Source organism: Myxine glutinosa, chromosome 7 (assembly GCF_964187855.1).
Source record: "Myxine glutinosa chromosome 7, kmMyxGlut1.1, whole genome shotgun sequence".
In the NCBI taxonomy this organism is placed as follows: Eukaryota; Metazoa; Chordata; class Myxini; order Myxiniformes; family Myxinidae; genus Myxine; species Myxine glutinosa.
The window spans coordinates 99,021,119-99,040,214 of NC_136267.1; the positions used below are offsets into that span (position 1 = coordinate 99,021,119).

General features: G+C 47.9%; 1 protein-coding gene across 1 annotated transcript in view; it reads left to right on the top strand.

Moving 5' to 3' along the window:
- The window catches only part of LOC137431468 (complement C3), a 613,976-nt gene that overhangs the window by 31,777 nt on the left and 563,103 nt on the right, over positions 1 to 19,096 (top strand). The window contains exon 6 of the mRNA XM_078782039.1: positions 5,477 to 5,571. Coding sequence (XP_078638165.1) covers positions 5,477 to 5,571 — 95 coding nt within the window. The remainder of the gene's footprint in view (positions 1 to 5,476; positions 5,572 to 19,096) is intronic.

A 19,096-nucleotide genomic window follows, 5' to 3' on the forward strand; every position in this document is an offset into this window, starting at 1 on the left:
ATGGCAATGCTTACTTTAAAAACAAACAGCATTTCTCTACACATTCTATTGTCAAAACAGGATTCGTACACCTTAACCACTGAGGTCCGATTCGATTTATCCCACCGAACTGTGTTCTCTTAAAAAAGTGCCCCCCCACTTCAAATCCTCCCAATCTGTTGTACCAAGTTCCGCGAGCTCAACTACTTATAATATGCCATCAATTTAACAGACAAAATACTGCTGAATTCATCAGATTTGCAACAGCTTTTTGGTGAAGCTAATATAAAGACCTTGAATTACCCGAATATTGAGCTTGGGTGTATCAGGCAGAGCAGTATGGCTGTGTGAACTCTGCTCCCTACAGTGGATGAGCGGGATGACTTCGGACAGAGAAACATGTCCGCCCGAACTCCACTCCCCATGGTGAACAAGCGGTCGGCCTCGGGCAGAGCAACATGGCCGTGCGAATTCTGCCCCCCTATGGCGAATGAGCTTGATGGCATTGGACAGTGCAGTATGGCTACACAAATTCCAATCCCTACGGTGATCAAGCACATGGTAGGTGTCAATAACAATACTGATGGGTGTTCGGCGGCCATCGGTGGTGCTGCCTGTGCTGGCGACAATAACACTGAACATTCGGTGGCCTTCGGCGGTGTGGCTGGCATCGGCATTGAAAACGCCTACTACGGGCATCCAGTGGCCCATGGTGCTGTGGCCCTGGTTGGCAGCCAATATAGTAGTTTTGGTGGCCTCCGGTGGAGTGGCCAGTGACAATTTTGATAGCGGCTGCAGATCTGCTGGAGTGGTGTGTGGCGATGCTAGTACCTTCGGCGGCACCTTTGGAAATGACAATGTATTAATTAACCCTTCAGTTCCCAGCACGGTTGCTTCGGTCAGTACAGCACCATGCCCCAAATGCAAGCTCGTCAATACGAGGAAACGTTCCATCCAGTGTCACCCTCTCTTTTACTCAAGGTCATCTGCCAGCATCTTGGAAATCAGCAAACATTACCGCTTTACACAGAAAAGGTGCAAAAACAGATCCTTGCAACTACAGACCAATCAGCCTGCTTCCAATTATCAGCAAAGTCATGGAATCCATCATTGCTTTGGATATCAAATCCTTTCTCTTCTCCAATAGCTTGATCTCCAATCATCAATTTGGATTCAGACCAGGTCATTCTACTCTGGACATGTTACTTCTGCTGTCTCAACAATGAATGGAGGTCCTCAATGCCAAACAGGAAATCAGAGCTGTCTCCCTTGACATATCATGTGCCTTCGATACGGTCTGGCACCCCAGCTCTGCTCACCAAACTCTCCTCCTATGGCATCCATGGAAATCTCCACGCATGGCTTGCGGACTTCCACTCTGGTCATAGTCAATGTGTGGCCCTGAATGGATTTCTCTCATCTCCCTTTCCTGTTCTGGCTGGAGTACCCAAGGTAGTGTTCTCGGCCCTGTGCTATTTCTGGTCTTCACCAATGATCTATCTGACTCTGGAAAATTCTCTCTATCTCTTTGCTGATGACTCCACTCTCTGCCGCTCCATTCCTCATCCCTCAGATCGGCAGTCTGCAGCCTCCTCACTCTCTGCAGACCTGGCCAAAATCACAGACTGATCAAACAAGTGGAACATGTCTTTCAATCCTGACAAATCTCACACTCTTACGATGTCTCTCCGAAAAGACCGACTGGAAAACCCTCCCATCTACTTTCTCAACAATCCTCTCCAAGAAGTTCTGTCGCTCAAGCTTTTGGGTCTCACTATCTGCCATGATCTTTCTTGGGAAAACCACATTTCCAAGCTGGCCGCCAAAGCCAGTCGCCGACTGGGCATCCTCCGTTATACGAAGTCCTTCCTTGGCACACCTGACTCCTCACCACATACAAGGCTTTCATCCACCGCTCAATGGAATACTGTTCGCCCCTCTGGGTCGGTGCTCCTGCCTCTCACCTGGCTCGGCTTCACGCTGTTGAAACCAAAGCTTTCAGAATCATTGGAATCTCCTGTGATGAAACTAACTCTGAGGGCCTTTCACTCACTCACCGCAGGCCGGTTGGTGGTGTTTCTGTCTTCTACCGACTCCTCTCCGGCCTTGCTCCCCCAGCTCTCTCTGTGCTCTGTCCCCCCAAATATTCTTACAGGTGGCACAAGATCTGCCAGCAACCCTCTTATGGTTAAACTGCCCAAATCTAGGCTCTCTGCTCACCTTCACTCTTTCATTCCCCTTTTCTCCCGCCTCTGGAACAAACTCCCCGACTCCCTTCAATCCCACTCCTCCCTCCAGGTCTTTAAAACAGCTGTTCACCACCATCTCTTATCTTCCCCCATCCAAAACCTTGATCTTTTCTACCCCTGCTAATTCACCCGATACACCTTTTTGAAATTCCAACTTCTTTCCTGGAAGTCCTTGCAGTGTCCATATGTTTTATACCTCTCCCACGTCCACCCAAGCCCTGTCCCTTCCACAGTTCTCTCGATGTCCCTGCTCTCAAATGTTGTTTGTGTCCTTCCCCGTCTCTCCCCATCTTGTCTACCGCTGCCCTTATTTTGTGTTTTATGTGTCGGTTTGACTTTTTGTGTGATTAATGTTAGCTCTTTCACAAGCCTCGATCTTGTATACAAAAACAAAAAACAAACAAAAAAAAACTTTGCTGGAACTCGTAGGTCTACTGGTGGTATTGCAAGATTCAAAATTCTCTTCAGTGTGTTCAGTGGCTTTAAAAAAACCAACATTTTGCAACCAATCTGTTCTTCTTATGACTACCAGGACTCGAGAAAAGCTATATTTTGTCATCGATGTTGGCCATCTTGAATTATGGTGTTTTGCATGAATTTTTTTAAAACTCCGGAGGGCTCCTCGGCTAACATTAATTAATAGGCCCTAAGGGACCCCCTTGCCAAATATTGTGCTTTTATCCGCCCGGTAACGGTAATCTTTAAATATAGCACGAAGCCACCTGACTATGAAACGGGTGGAAATGCCGGCCCATACCATCACACTGGGTCCTCCCCAACGATTGATCTGGTGAATACAGCATGATGCATACCTTTCCCCACCTCTGCACCATACCCGTTGACGCCCGTCAGCAGCATGGAGGCAAAATCTGGACTCATCGCTGAACAAGACTGCACTCCACTGTTGCCGTGTCCAGCGGCGATGCTGCAGTCACCACCTTAGTCTGTTCCGCTGATGCACTGCGTTCAACACTGGACCACTGCAAGGACGTCTTGCCACCAGGCCCCGACTTCTCAAGCGCCTCCGCACAGTAGAGACACTGATGCGGGTGTTGTGGTGACCTTTTGTCACTGCAGCTCTTTGAGTCGCAGGGCGGAAACGATCACGAATATGCTGCAGCACAATCCAGCGGTCTTGGTTTGGGGTGGTTACCCGTGGTCTTCCTCTTCGTGGACCATCATTCACAGTTCCAGTTTCACCGTAACGCCTGGCCAGGTTGGAAATTGCAGGCTGTGAGCAACCAAGACGTTGGGCAATTGTTCGCTGGCTTACACCAGCCTCAAGCATCCAAATTGCCCTTAAACGTTGTTCAGATGTCAGGTGTGGCATCTGAATTTTATTGTTGTTTTCCCTGTCGGAAGCCTCTGGAAGTCTAGAGTGATTATCAACAGCAGTAAATGAATGTCTAACCACGAGAACTGAAGGATTTCATTATGAGGGTCATTATTTAAAGGGAAAGATCCCTATACAGAACCACTCAAGCATGCCATTGTTGATCAACCAGGTGATTTAAGTGAAGTTCCCGTGACATAATCAGCCATTACAATTGAAGAAACGTGTTTGTAAAGCTGCACATTAAAAAAAATGAAAGTGATAAGTTTATTTTGATGTTCCGTTTATATATATGTATAAACTCGAGAAGGCACTCGACAATATTACCGAGGCAACTGCTTCAACTATAAACATATTGTGGAAAAAAGTGTGGCCGGAATGTGTCCACAAATCCACTGAAATTGATGAGGGGGGACATCAATCCGAGGAATGTGCAGCAAGCAAACAAGGATACAGTGGAGCTGGCACATAAGGCTGGCTTTACTGAGTTCGACCAGATTGATGTGGAACAGCTCCTCGATAGTCAGGCAGTTGAATTGACAGATGAGGAGCTTTCCAGCTGGAGCAGGTGAGAGCAGTGGAAGAAAAGGAAGCAGACACTACCCTTGCTCTAGAAAAGACCCTCACAGTCTATAACCCCTGGAAGGCTCTCCCTGTTTGATGAGGCTCTGGAGTTGTTGCAAGAAAACGATGTTCAGAAACAGAGTGGAGAGGTGGCCTGTGCTGTTTGCAGTGCCGTCAACTGCTATCAAGTTCTTTATCAACAGAAGAAACAAAAAGCCTACCAGGCCACCCTTGATAGCTTTATAAGAGCAAACAAATGTTCCAACTCCACTGATAATTCAACCAGCAGTGCCTCCACCACTACTCTGGCTATCAGCCATGCCACCATCACTCCGTTTACCAGCCTTGCCATCGTCATACCCAGTGAGTGTCGAGGACGGCAGTGACGTTAGCGGAGAGAAGAGCGAGAAGTTGGACAACCCTGTCCCTCTCTGAGTGAACCCTTGAGCTCTTTGCTATAACCGTATATACAATTTTTCTATTTGTGCAAACTGTACTGTACAGCATTTGTGGTTAAATCATTTTAAATATTATACAAGTATGTTATTTCTGTGTTTAATTTGCTTTAGGTGCAAAAATGTGCAAATGTGCAAATAAATGTGCAAAAAAACCATGTTGGGCGATAACCACCCAACCCTGGAACGGAACGCATCCCCTTATTTCCCATAGGAGCAATTGTTTGTTATACAGCTCTGTTTACTCAAACGTAACCCAGGCGTATAACGAGGGATGCTTGTATCCAAATTATATATATATATATGTATATATATACACACACACACACAAATAAATAACTACATTTAGATAACCGGCATATAGATAACCGTTAGCACCCCATTGGTGCTGGATCACAGCGTGTGTGTGTGTGTGTGTGTGTGTGTGTGTGTGTGTGTGTGTGTGTGTGTGTGTGTGTGTGTGTGTGTGTGTGTGTGTGTGTGTGTGTGTGTGTGTGTGTGTGTGTGTGTGTGTGTGTGTGTGTGTGTGTGTGTGTGTAAGCATTAGGTTACAAGGATGAAATGGCATAAATTGATCAGCCACCTATCTATTTGTTACCCTGCAGGGTTAGACATTAGGTTGTGTAATGTGTAAGTACGTTTGGCGTGACTGCATTTTAAAAATTCATTTTCTTAGCAACTGTTGATCCGATTGACATGAAATTTTACCGTAGGAGTGCCTCCTCCTGTTTCCCCATGCTTCTGCCCCTCTACCTTCTATTCTATTTTTGATTCAAAATAATTTATTTGTAACAATTGAATTTCAGATTTTTATGAAGGCACTCATTTATATAACTGCAATGCATGCATGTTGAAACTAAAGTGCATACAAACATGACGTCTTTTTTTTCTTTCAGGATCCAGATGGCTATATGGTGTTCGCAACATCATTGGTCCTTGATTCTTTAGGAATGACTCACAACGTTGACTTTGTCATACCGAAGGTCACCAAGTAAGAATCCCGCTGTAGGGGGGGGGGGGAAGGGAAGAGTTACATTCCTGAAGATCCCCGTGAACCATAAATCTGCAAACTTAGGAGTATTGGGGACAAATATGGTTCAGGACTTCAACTTTTAAAATTCGCCCCAACTATACCCTTAATACCCTTAATTAACATGTTTGTGCATTGTTTTTGTGCTATTTTTTAATGAATACAATAGTTATTAATGACATCATATAAAGTACTATTTTCCTGTATTGAGAACGTAAAATGAACTTTCTTTTCTTGAGTTGTTATGAGTATTTCTGATGCAGCCTACGGCTGCTGGTTGCATCATTTTTGGGAGCTTGGCTGTGCCGCTGATGCAGTGTCCCTTGTTTTCAATAAGCTGGTACTCATTTTGCTGGCCTCAGGAGTATGACAGGCTGAGTCAATCCACCTGGTGTTATTTAACGGCATGACAGGGTCTCGAAACACAAGACCCTAACATCTAAAGGCAGTCACCTATTAAAGCCAACACGAGGCTTGTTTTCCTGTATCAAAAACATAAAATAAAATTAATTTTCTTGAGAGTTATTATTTTCATGAAATTTACGTTGAATAATAATGTTGATATACTTGATGCAATGATGCGATGGCGATGTTAATGATGGCGACGATAAAGACGAGTTGATGGAGATGATGATGTTGGAGGGTTTGAGGTGGTTATTGTGCTGATGGCCCATGTTAACTAACAAGGTGTATAGATGTGGAAAATAGCTCACCAACTCGTGGTTATTCGAGTGCATTGACCGTTTTTTTTTTTTAATCCGCAATCCTTGCTTCAATACATTCATCGCGAAAGAGCGAATCCGCGAAGGGGAAACCCATGAAGGCCCTCTTTACAGTACTTCAACTTTAATTATCTCAAAAAAAAATTTTTTTTAATCGTCAAAAAACAAAACAAAAAAATGTCTAGCGCTCTGGAAGCAGTCTTATTCACCAACCTCTCCTATACACTCTAATAAGACAAAGTTGGGTCGCAATTAAGGAGATGGAAGCTTTATTGATCACCATCAAATGCAGCCTCAATCAGCATGGTACATATCCATTATGGCAGCCTCTTCTTTACCATGACACACATGCTACACTCTGATGCTATATATACACTACAGGTCAAAAGTTTTAGAACACCTACATTTTCCAGTTTTTATTGAAATTTACGCAGTTTAATATCTCAATGTACTCTGAAATTAAGCATAGAACAAATAAACAATTGGAGATAAAAAAGAAATCATAGAATCATTTTGTTTAACAAAATTTAATTTAAATTTTTGACTCAGCAAAGTCGCCACCTTTTGCAGATATAACCGCCGAACACACTCTTGGCATTCTTTCTACAATGGAAATCAAATATTGTTCGGGAAGTTCTTCCCAACACTGTTGCAGAAGTTCCCACAAATGTGTTGCACTTGTAGGTTGCTTTGCTTTCACCCTTCTGTCCAGTTCATCCCAAACCAGCTCGATGGGGTTTAAGTCTGGAGACTGCTGTGGCCATTCCATGATTTGAAGCCTTCCGCCTTGTTCTTTTCCTCGAAGGTAGTTTTGACATAGCCTGGAGGTGTGTTTAGGGTCATTATCTTGCTGTAGGATGAACCCCTGACCAACTGGGCGTATACCAGAGGGTATTGCATGGTGCTACAAAATGCTGTCGTAACTCCTTTGGTTCAGGGTGCCAGTCAGTATGTGCAAGTCACCGACTCTGGATCCAGCAAAAGAGCCCCAGACCATCACGCTTCCTCCTCCATGTTTGACAGTTGGTGTCACACACTGAGGAACCATCCTTTCGCCAACTCGACGGCAAAGAAAAACCCTGCGTGATCAACCAAAGATTTCAAATTTTGATTCATCGGTCCATAAGACCTTCTTCCAGTCTTCAGTCGTCCACTGGCGGTGCTTCCTGGCCCGGGCAAACCTCTTTTTCTTATTTTGCCATCTTATCAATTGCTTTCTTACTGCCACTCGACCTGTCAAACCTGCAGCCCGAAGTCTTCTCTTCACAGTTGAAACTGAGACTTGCTTACTTCGACCAGTGTTAAGCTGTTCTTGAAGCTGTTGTCCTGTGAGCCGCCTATCACGCAAGCTGTTGACTCTCAGAAACTTGTCTTCTGATTCTGTTGTGGCTTTGGGTCTGCCAGACCTTTTCCTGTCAGAGTTTCCTCCAGTTTCCAAGTGCCTTTTTATGGTGTAGGAAAGTGTACTCACTGACACCTTGGCTTTCTTTGCAATTTCTCTAAAGGAAAGACTGACACTCTTAAGGGTTATAATGGTCTGTCTGTCTTCCTGCTTACCTTGAATTGAATAAATTTCAATTATATTCCAAAAATTGAGGTGTTCTAAAACTTTTGACCGGTAGTGTATATATATATGTATGTATGTATATATATATATATATATATATATATATATATATATATATATATATAATTATATATATATATATATAATTATATATATATATATATAATTATATATATATATATATATATATATATATATATATATATATATATATATGTATATATACATATATATATATATATATATATCTATGAGGGCCAGTCAAGAATGAACCTTAAAAAGCGATATAAATTCGAGAATGTAATGTATGTAGTTGTAGATGACATATGGTTATATCTATGGGTAAAAGTCATGTTTTGCCTGTTTTAGATCTGGCAACATTGAGCGTATGACGTCAATAGAGCAGTTCCAAGATGGCGGCTCCCTTAGAAGCATGCACCAGGGAGGAGCAACATTCTGTCATCCATTTTTTGGGAAGTGAGGGTGTGAATCCCAGTGAAATCCATCGCAGAATGAAGATTCAATATGGTGACGCATGTTTATCGCTGCAGCAGGTGTACGACTGGGACAGAAAGCTTAAAAGTGGAGTGTCCAGTGTGGCAGACGCTGCTTGGTCGGGCCGGCCTCACACACCCGACACAGCAGAAATGGCTGCAGGAGTTTAGTGCGTGCTAAGGGAAAACCGTCGCATTACTTTGGATGAAGTGGTCTCTGAATTTAACATTAGCCATGGTTCAGCACACCATATCATTCACAATGTGCTGGGGTTCCGCAAAGTGTCTGCAAAGTGGGTGCCTAGACAACTCACACCCGAACTGAAAGAACGGCGAGTGGACGCTTGTGAAGAACTTCTGTGACATTACGAAACAGAAGGTCACGCTTTCTTACAGCGAGTAGTGACTCGGGATGAAAGCTGGGTCCACTACTTTCAGCCAGAAACGAAGAGGGCAAGCGAAGAGTGGCGCCATTCGACTTCACCGAAGGCCAAAAAATTCCACACACAGCCGTCCGCTGGAAAAGTGATGCTGACGCTCTTCTGGTATAGCCGAAGCTCACTTGTAGAGAATTAAATGGTCAGAGGGACCACAGTCACCAGTGCATCATACTGCAACCTCCTTAAAAATCATCTGAAACCAGCAATCAGATCAAAACGTTGTGGACTACTCACTACCGGTGTTTAGCTGCAGCATGACAATGCTCGGCCCCATACTGCCCGCGCTACAGCTGCAACAATCGAGGACCTGCATTTTGAGTGTCTTCCTCATCCACTCTACTCGCCAGACCTCGCCCCTTCGGATTACCACATCTTTGGGCCACTTATAGAGGCGCTTGGTGGAACCACTTTTCGATTCGACGAAGAGGTCCAAGAGGCGGTGCACGAATGGCTACACAAGCAGCAAAAATATTTTTTTTCTAGAGGAATCTAGACCTTAGTGAAGCGCTGGAAAAAATTCATTGAATGCAATGGAAATTATATTGAAAAATAACAGTTGTTACACACGTACATGCAATAAACAAGTTGTGAAAAAATATATTAAGGTTACTTATTGACTGCCCCATATATATATATATATATACGAGCAGAAGTACCCGGCATTGCCGGGAGGGGAGGGGAGGGGGAAGAGGAGGGGAGGGGAACGGGGGGGAGGGGAGGAGAGGGGGGAGGGGAGGAGAGGGGGGGAGGGGAGAAGAGGGGGGGGAATTACCCGGCATTCCGTGTATAAACGTGAGGGAGAAGAGGGGGGTGGGGGAGGGGGAGGGGGGGAGGGGAGGAGAGGTGGGGAGGGGGAGGGGGAGGGATGGGAGAGGAGAGGAGTGGGAGGGGGGAGTGGGGAGGGGGAGGGGGAGGGGGAAGGGGGGAAGGGGAAGGGGGAAGGGGGAAGGGGTAGGGGGGAGGGGGAGGGGAAAGGGGGGAAGGGGAAGGGGTAGGGGGGAGGGGAAGGGGGAGGGGGAAAAGGGAGGGGGGAAAAGGGAGGGGAGAAAAGGGATGGGGGAAAAGGGATGGGGAGGGGGGAAAGGGAGGGGGAGGGGAGAAGGGGAGGGGGTAGGGTGGAGGGGGAAGGGAGGGGGGAGGGGGAAGGGGAGGGCCAGTCAACAATGATGTTGCAGTTCTCATGGTCGGAGAGCAGCACAACAATCGCGACATCGTCCTGAATCTTCGCAACAGCACGAAGCGGCTTTTGGAGACTCACCGATCCTGTGACGCCCTCCAGTACCGGCGTTGCCGGGTGGGGGAAGGGAGACCCGTACATTCCCAACCCGGACATTCGCCCTCTCGACTCAAGCTCACTCGGACAAAAGCCTCGCACAAATTACACCGTGAAGGCCCAATGGCCATGTCTATGCCACAAATCAAGTACGTGAGCGAGTCTGGCGCACTGAATTGAAAATATATAGAACGCTCATACTCCGTGAAAAGTGAAGCCAACTGGCGGCGGGGATGGAACATCACGTGATCGCTCTGAGCGAATCAGCGCGCTGCTCTGCCACCGGTCAGAATCCGTGTATAATATTCCTCGCTGAAAATAAATCTATGTGAACATGCTACTATCTATGCTAAATCATGCTAAATACTAATCATGCTAAATCATGCTAAATGCTAAACATGCTAAAATCTATGCTACTTGCTGTGAGTTTATGGCGGCAAGGAACATCACGTGATCGCGTCACGGACATCATTCGTGATCACGTCATCACGTGATCGTGATCGTCATCAATGAGCGCGAATGAGCGAATCAGCGCGCTGCTCTGCCACCGATTCAGATTCTGTGTATAATATTCCTCGCTGAAAAAAAATATGGATCTAAAGATGAAAGAAAAAAAAACCTAGGTAATGTCGGAGTTTACGGGCGTAAACTGGATAGGTGGTTGTAATGTCGGAGTTTACGGGCATAAACTGGATAGGTGGCTGCCTTCAAACCAACTGCCTTGACGAATGCTTTGTCGAGTCTTACAGGTAGAGCAGTACCATGTCTTCCCGTCTGATACATCACCACGAGTAATAAAACCACAATGGACATTACATTGAGGGCAAATACAATAATTCTTGATGAGTCTGTGACGTGCACACTACTTAATAATGTCCGGCCGAAAAATTTGACCATTTTGACCAACTTCAAAAAGACCGAAAACGCAAAAGAAACTTACCACCTTTGAAACCTTTAAATATCAACAATAACACTGCGTGTAGTAAATGTGTGAACTTATTTGTGGACAATAGTGTCCTCACTGTCAGACAAAACGGTCACGGACGGTCACTTGAACCTTCAATGGTCACTTCATAGCACAGCTGTTGAACAGCCGTTTTGACTGTCAGTGATTAGCCAAGGGGTACGGGATGATTTTAATGAGCTGCACATGATGTCTTGATATTGGCTTTAAAAAGGCCATTGCAAAATGGGCATTTTGACCGAAAAATTTGACCATTTTGACCACCTTCAAAAAGACCGAAAACGCAAAAGAAACGTATCACTTGTTTGAAATGTAATGCAATTCTAACAGTTCAAAATAAAACAAACCAACAATTGCTAATTGAAACATTGGCATTTTATTGATGACATGTCAAGTTTTTGACCAAGATACACCATCTCATCAGTTTGTTCTACAGTACAGAACAGCACAGGGTGCAATGTCAGTCCCCTTTCAATAGCGTGTGTGGCCACCATTGTTTTGGATACAGGCAGTGCATCGTCGGCGTATACTGCCTACCAGTCTTTGGATGGATTGCTGCTGGATTCTGTCCCACTCAGTCCTCAATGTCTGAAGCAGCTCTGCCCGTGTCCTGGCCCTGCCAACTACGCGTCTCCCAAGCTCATCCCACAGGTGCTCTATGGGATTCAGGTCAGGGGAGAGCGCAGGCCACTGCATGGTGTTGATGTTCTCGCCTTGGAGAAATGCAGTGGTAAAGCGAGCAGCATGGGGACGAGCGTCGTCATGCTGAAAGGTTCTCAGTTCTGGGTGGTCCAGCAGGAATGGCAGCAGATGAGGTCGCAGGATGTTATCCACATACCGCTGGGCGTTAAGATTCCAATCCACAACCACCAGTGGCGTCCTGTAACGGCCTGATATGGCGGCCCACACCATCACACTTGGGCCACCCCACCTGTTGGCTTGACGCACGCAACAATCGGCATATCGCTCGCCAGTTCTTCTCCAGACACGCTCACGCCCATCAGGACTGTCCACACAGAACCTTGACTCATCGCTGAAAGCGACCTCGTTCCACTGCGCCAAGGTCCACCGCTGATGCTGCTGGCACCATCTCTGTCGGTTGCGGTGATGGGCAGCCGTCATCACGGGGCCTCTGTATGGTCTTCTGGCAGTCAGACCATAGTCATGCAGTCGTCTTCGTGCAGTATCATTGGAGATCCGTGGGTTTGCACGCCCCGGAGTTTCTGCCGCAGTGCGGGATGCTGGACGGAATCGATCCCGCAGGTGACTTCGGACCATCTGCCTGTCCTGCCTTGCAGTGGTGACTCTTGGCCTCCCTGATCGAGGTCTGTCATCTGCAGAGTTGTGGAGGGTGTCTCTGTCCACCAGGGCCGATATCGTCTGGTGTGAACAGCCAAGGCGACGTGCCACCTCACGGTAGCTCAGTCCGCCTTGCAGCATGCCCACGGCACATTGCCGTTGATCCCTTGACAATCGTGGCATGTTGATTGAAATGCCCATTTTGCACTGGCCTTTTTAAAGCCAATATCAGGACATCACGTGCACCTCATTAAAATCATCCCGTACCCCTTGGCTAATCACTGACAGTCAAAACGGCTGTTCAACAGCTGTGCTATGAAGTGACCATTGAAGGTTCAAGTGACCGTCCGTGACCGTTTTGTCTGACAGTGAGGACACTATTGTCCACAAATAAGTTCACACATTTACTACACGCAGTGTTATTGTTGATATTTAAAGGTTTCAAAGGTGGTAAGTTTCTTTTGCGTTTTCGGTCTTTTTGAAGTTGGTCAAAATGGTCAAATTTTTCGGTCAAAATGCCCATTTTGCACTGGCCTTTTTAAAGCCAATATCAAGACATCACGTGCAGCTCATTAAAATCATCCCGTACTCCTTGGCTAATCACTGACAGTCAAAACGGCTGTTCAACAGCTGTGCTATGAAGTGACCATTGAAGGTTCAAGTGACCATCCGTGACCGTTTTGTCCGACAGGGAGGACACTATTGTCCACAAATAAGTTCACACATTTACTACACGCAGTGTTATTGTTGATATTTAAAGGTTTCAAAGGTGGTAAGTTTCTTTTGCGTTTCAGTATATATATATAAATATATATATATATATATATATATATATTGCGGATTCGGGGGTCGGCGCTCCCCCTACCAAGTTTTTAGCTGGTAGTGGAGTCCCTCCCCTAAAATCGTGATGTTCATTCATGATGTCACCTGTGTGATGTAATCGAGGGAAAGGTTTCTCAGCACGCAATGATAACTGCCTGACCAAGAATCTTCTGATAGTCAAAATCATTATTAAAAACTACCAGCAGCAACAAAAATTCCCTCGATGACGTAGCCAGTCACATGAGCAATCAAATCGCCGTTTTTTGGGTGGCGGGGACCAATCGAGTGATATTTATTCAAAAAAAGGGACGATTAAGTGTTAAGTGAAGCAATATCTATTAATTAAACCAAACATGATTTTCTGTGTCTGTGGCCCTTTAACCCCAGGACAAACAGACTGACTTACACGTGATGGTGATGGGTAGGGGAGGAAGGTCCAGGCAGATGGTAGGGGAGGAAGGTCCAGGCAGATGGTAGGGCGTTGAGGTCCGGCTCCGGTCCAGGCTGAAGAATGGGAGGCAGCTTGCCTTACATATGGTGGGGTGGGGGGGGTAGTCCTTCGCAAGTCAGTATGCGCAGATCTCTGCTCGTGACCTCCTTACTCAGCTTCTCAGGTGTTCAGCACCGCTTAATGATTCCTCACGCATCTGGTACAAACGAGCTCAACAACCGGCAACAATAGGGGTCTGGAGGGCCTCAGCCTATTGCAAGTATTGCAGCAATGCGAGCACCCCCACATCTCTCTCTTCTCTTGCCCTCTCTCTCTGCGCTTCTCTCTCTCCCCCCTGTAAAGGCGCCGCGCTTGCGCTTATATAGTGCCCCTTTGAAATCAAGCCGCGTATTCTCGCACTCCGCCCACCGGTGAGCTCACCTCAGCCCTGGTTGGTCAGCGAGGGCTCACCTGCTCCACCCTTGACAGGGCCACGCCTCGTTCTGGGTGCTCCGCCCCCTTCTTCTCCAAGCTTGACCGCGTGCGTAATGGCGTTTTGAGCCAGGCAGCGAACGCTGCTGGGTGAGCAGAGGCGCGTACCACAATTTGGAGAGAGTCAAGCCACAAAATGAATGGAATTGAAAAGGACCTATCTTATTTAATTAATTCAACGCAGATTCAACTATTGGGAACACAGCCTTAACTAAACACAGACTAAGGAAATAACTGAGAAGTTCCTATGGTGTCCTACGTGTTGCATATGGACTAACTATGGGTGCGACCTTTGACCTTTGAAATGATGGAATATTCTTTACAAGAATTATTTACAAGTGAGGGGATCTCAAAACCGTAACAATATATATATTTTTACGGTACGCGGTTAAGGATGGTATGTTTGCCGAGCGGAGGCTCCGCGACCGAACAGTTGTTCCCCGACTAAACCCGATTCACCCAAACGTTGGCCGTATCGCGCCACAGATACTCAATGTGGAAAAGACTAAGACGACGAATGCAAAGAGGAAGAAGAAGAAGACGTACAGAAGAGTAACGGGGTTTATTATTTACACACACATAAGCAAAAAGAGCAGTCACGATTATTTACAGGTGACATGAAAACGCAGGTGACACAGTGAAAATTACTAGCTTATACAGACTTAGTTACTACCCAGGACAGCACGAACAAAACAAACTCACGTACGCAAATGGGGAACTTGCAGGCAGGAATGGCTGGAAAGGATGAGCAGGTGGGATCACAGGGCACAGCGAGCAGGTCCACTCCACTCCGGGCGGGAAGCGGGGAGCCGGCAGCTCCTTGTAGTCCGCTTTACAGCGCACGCCGGCAGCTCCTGGTATTCGGCTTTACAGCGCACGCCGGCAGGGTCACTCGCTGCCCCGTCAGGGCTTCACGCGGCTGGTTGAAACGGGGCTGGACTCATCTGCCGTATCTCTTTGCAACTCGTTCGTAAAAGTTCCTCTGCTTTCTCTTGGACACTTTCTTTGTCGTGTACCTCTCCACGCAGCTCAGCTCGTATTCCCTTCCTCTCACTTCTCTCCAGCGCGGGACTGACACGCCCCCCTCGCCCGTGCTCTGTTTCGTGACCTTGTATGGTAATCCCACGGGCTTGTCTCTTTATTTGGGCATGGCGCCGACGGCACGCCCCTCGTGGCGAGCCACGGGCTTGTTTCCTTATTTGGGCATGGGGCTGAACAGCCCCGCCCTTCGTGGCGCGCCCTGGGCTTGCCTCTCCTGGGCGACCCCGCCCCTCCTGTTCAAACAGAGCACGGAGCACATATTCACTATAGCAGCGAAATGAGAGGGCGTGCACCCCACGCTTGTGAACTGCTTTACCTGCAGATGGAGAGTTTGGCTGGGAAATGGAAGTATTGAAGGGGAGCTATTCTTAATTGATTCGGTGCAATGGAGTATTATTCTAATGGAAGACAAGGCCTTACTATAAAACACATAATAAGATATAAGCTACTGAACAAGGGTTTTATCGGGTCCTGCAATGTGGTTTCATGGAATAACTACCGGGACGCCCTTTTTACCTTTACACAACTCTGGAGGCAGGAGGGGCCATATTTAAACAATGTTCATCACCATTTCCAATACAATACAACACAATCAAAAAAATGCAATTCTCAACAATATATATATATATATATATATTGTCGCGATCCCGTCTGTGGAATGTATCCCAGCACGGAATACGGACGTTAATGTCCGGGCTTCAAGTAGTCCACGGAGTGAACAAAAGAGAACTCAATAAACACAATTGTGTGTTAATCGGCCTTCTAGGGGTAAGGCACGATTATTTATTGGCTCGATCACAAAACCATAAAAGGTAACAGGATGGAATACTGCACAAAGCCTGCAGGAACGGTCGGCACCAGGAGCTCCAACCAGGACGCAGGTAATATCTCTCGCGGTTCCAATCGACGACCTCCGGGACTCGGAGGGTAACAGGATGGAATACCGCACAAGGCCGGCAGGCACGGTCGGCCAGTAGCTCCAACACGAAGCAGGCAATCACTCGCGGTTCCAATCGACGACCTCCGGGACTCGGAGGGTAACAGGATGGAATACCGCACAAGGCCGCCAGGAACGGTCGGCCAGTAGCTCCAACACGAAGCCGGGAATCACTCGTTCTCTTCTGGAGTTACTCGCTCGTAAAATACAGAACGGTATTCGACCAGCCCAACTCGGCTGTCCGGAGGCTTCAAGGAAAACCCTTTTTGATATTTCCCACTCGGAGCCTTCGAGCCGTGTGCGTCGCATAAGATGGCGACCGCGCTCTCTCCCCTCCACCAATCACGTGCCGAATTCCCCCCCGATCGCGTGAGGCTCCAAGGATGCCACGTCACGCGGTGGGCGGGGCACCAAATCGGTCGTGAGAACAGGTGGTTTCACCGGTGGTTTCTCACAGTCCTCCCCCCCTAAGTAAAAACCCCGTCGAATAGACGGCGTTTTTTTAAAAACCAGTATTTGTAGTAGGTGCAAATCACATGGCAAGATGATGGCGGTAATCGCTAACAGGCAATTAACGCCATTAACAAGTATTAACACTTATTAACAACAATAACGCAACAACGCCACAATACAACGCAACGCAATAGCGCAACAATAACGCAATTATTAACGCACAGGCCATTAACAGGCATTAACAGGTTAACAATGAACCAGTTTGGGTTTTTTTTTCCACACACAATAGTTAACACCATACACCACATTAATATCTACCCTACAAGAGTTACACTTCACACAAGCACAATAGAGAGGCAAGGGGGCCAAACTCAAGTTGGGGGAAGCGTTGACAGGAAGGGAACGGGCCGAGACCTAGAGCGGCGGGTACTCCTCCGGTGTCGAGAACAACAGTCATATGCGTAATGACCCCTTTCACCGCACTGGTAACATCGATCGTTCGGGTCGAAAGGCCTGCGGACCAAAGGGCGTCTGAAACGAGGCCGCCGCGACATGCCATTCGACATCTCGACGCACACACGCGATCCGCAAATTAACCTTCCATCAAGGGCTCTGACCGAATCTTCAGCATCTCGTGGCTCTTCAAACTCAACAACTGCAAATCCAGGTGGGTTTCGAGCCACCCATACGTTGCGGAGTGGTCCGTAATGTTCGAAGACCCTCCCTAGCTCGGCCTTCGCTGCTCCATTGCCCAGGTTTCCCACATATACCTTAGCATTAGCGTTCCTGCTGAATCGCGACATGGCGGGAGCGGTCCCTGAGGAGCACGGCACCTGAGGGTGGCTGGACGGGAGGCTCGGGTGGACTTCAGCTGACGCAACGTCACCGTCGGGAACTGGAGTCGAGGCGCTAGGCTCCTCGGGCCAGAGTAAAGATATGTCTGACTCCGCCACTCTCTCCGCCTGTTTACTCTGGGATCTAGTGACCCCCCCACAGGTCAGAGTCAATGACTCCTCCCTGGCCATGGCATCATTGCCAATCAGCAAGGAGACCCCGGGTATCGGGTAGTAGGGTACCACCACACAGGTCACTGGACCCTTAAAAATGTCACTCCGGACCTCGAGGAGGGCAAGGGGATACCGGCCAAGAACCCGGTCAATGCCCCGAAGGAGGGTATACTCGCCGGTATAACGCATCTGAGAGGCCGGAACTACCCCCGCCCGGAGAACACACCGTGTCGCCCCAGTATCCCGAAGGTATTGGGCCTCAAACTTCAGCATCGAATCAGGGCCACCCACTAAGGCTGTCCCTGAATAATCCTGGTACAGTGGATGAATGGAATTAGCCTCGGTGGCAGTGACCTCGGTCACCGATGCCACCGTCGTGTGCGAGGGCCCGGCGGATGAGCTCCACTGATCTCCCTCCGACTTAACAGGAGGGTTGCCTCGGTAGGCCGGACTAGCGGGATTAGAGAAGCAGCGGTTTTCACCGTGCCCCACGCGTTTGCAGAAATCGCACCAGGGCCCTGCCCTGGTCTGCGGCTCGCGACCGCCACCAGTGGAGGGCATCGGAGAACCCCTCCCCTCGATCCAGCCGCCGGGCAGACGGGGGGCGGTCTTGATCGCAGACTCCTCCGTCTTACGACGCGACTGCGTGACTTGCAGCATTTTGCACGCCAAAACATGTTTATCAATAAGGTTGACGCAGTCTGCCAAGGAAGCAGTGTCTTTGTCGACAAGAAACAATGCTAAGTCAGGCGGAAGCTGTTGATCGATACGGTAACGCACCAGGAGTTCCGCCACCGCTTGAGGTAACTCAACCTTGCTCCCCTTGAACCATCTCTGCAGCTGTTCCAACAAGGCCCGCGAATGTTCCTCATAGGTTTGACTGGACTCACGAGTCCAGCTGAAAAAATTTCTCCTATAAATACATGCGGACACCGCATAGGCGTTCAAAATCTCGGCCTTCAATGCCCTGTATCTGTTTGCGTCCTCGGTTGCCATCCTCGCATATACCTCCCTCGCCTTCTCAGATAGATGGCTCACAAGATGGCCGACCCACAAGCTCTCATCAATGCCACCGGCAGCCAACAACTTCTCCGCCATCTCCAGATACGCTTCTGGCTTCGTGTCTCCCGTCCAGTCCGGCAAACGAACATGAACAGTTTCCGGGACTCTTGCAGCAGACCCCTCTGCCCGCAGTCGTTCAGTCAAGATTCGCAACTCATGCTCTCTGACGCGTTCAGCTTCTGCTGCCGCATGCTCTCTCTCTGCTGCTGTCTCTGCTGCCGCATGCTCTCTCTCTGCTGCTGCACGCTCTCTCTCTGCTGCTGCCGCACGCTCTGCCTCTGCCCTGTCATTCTCCCTGTTATACATGTCAAGTTGTTGAACCGGAGTCAGCCCGGTCCAGAAGGGCGAACGCATGCATTTAGTCATGATGGGATCGCTTCCTAACATCTCGGGTTGAGTGACCAGGTCAAGGCTGCTTGCGTCGCTCACCTCGCCACCCACGTGACTGTCAACATGATCAGGTTGAACTCTCACTTCCCTGGT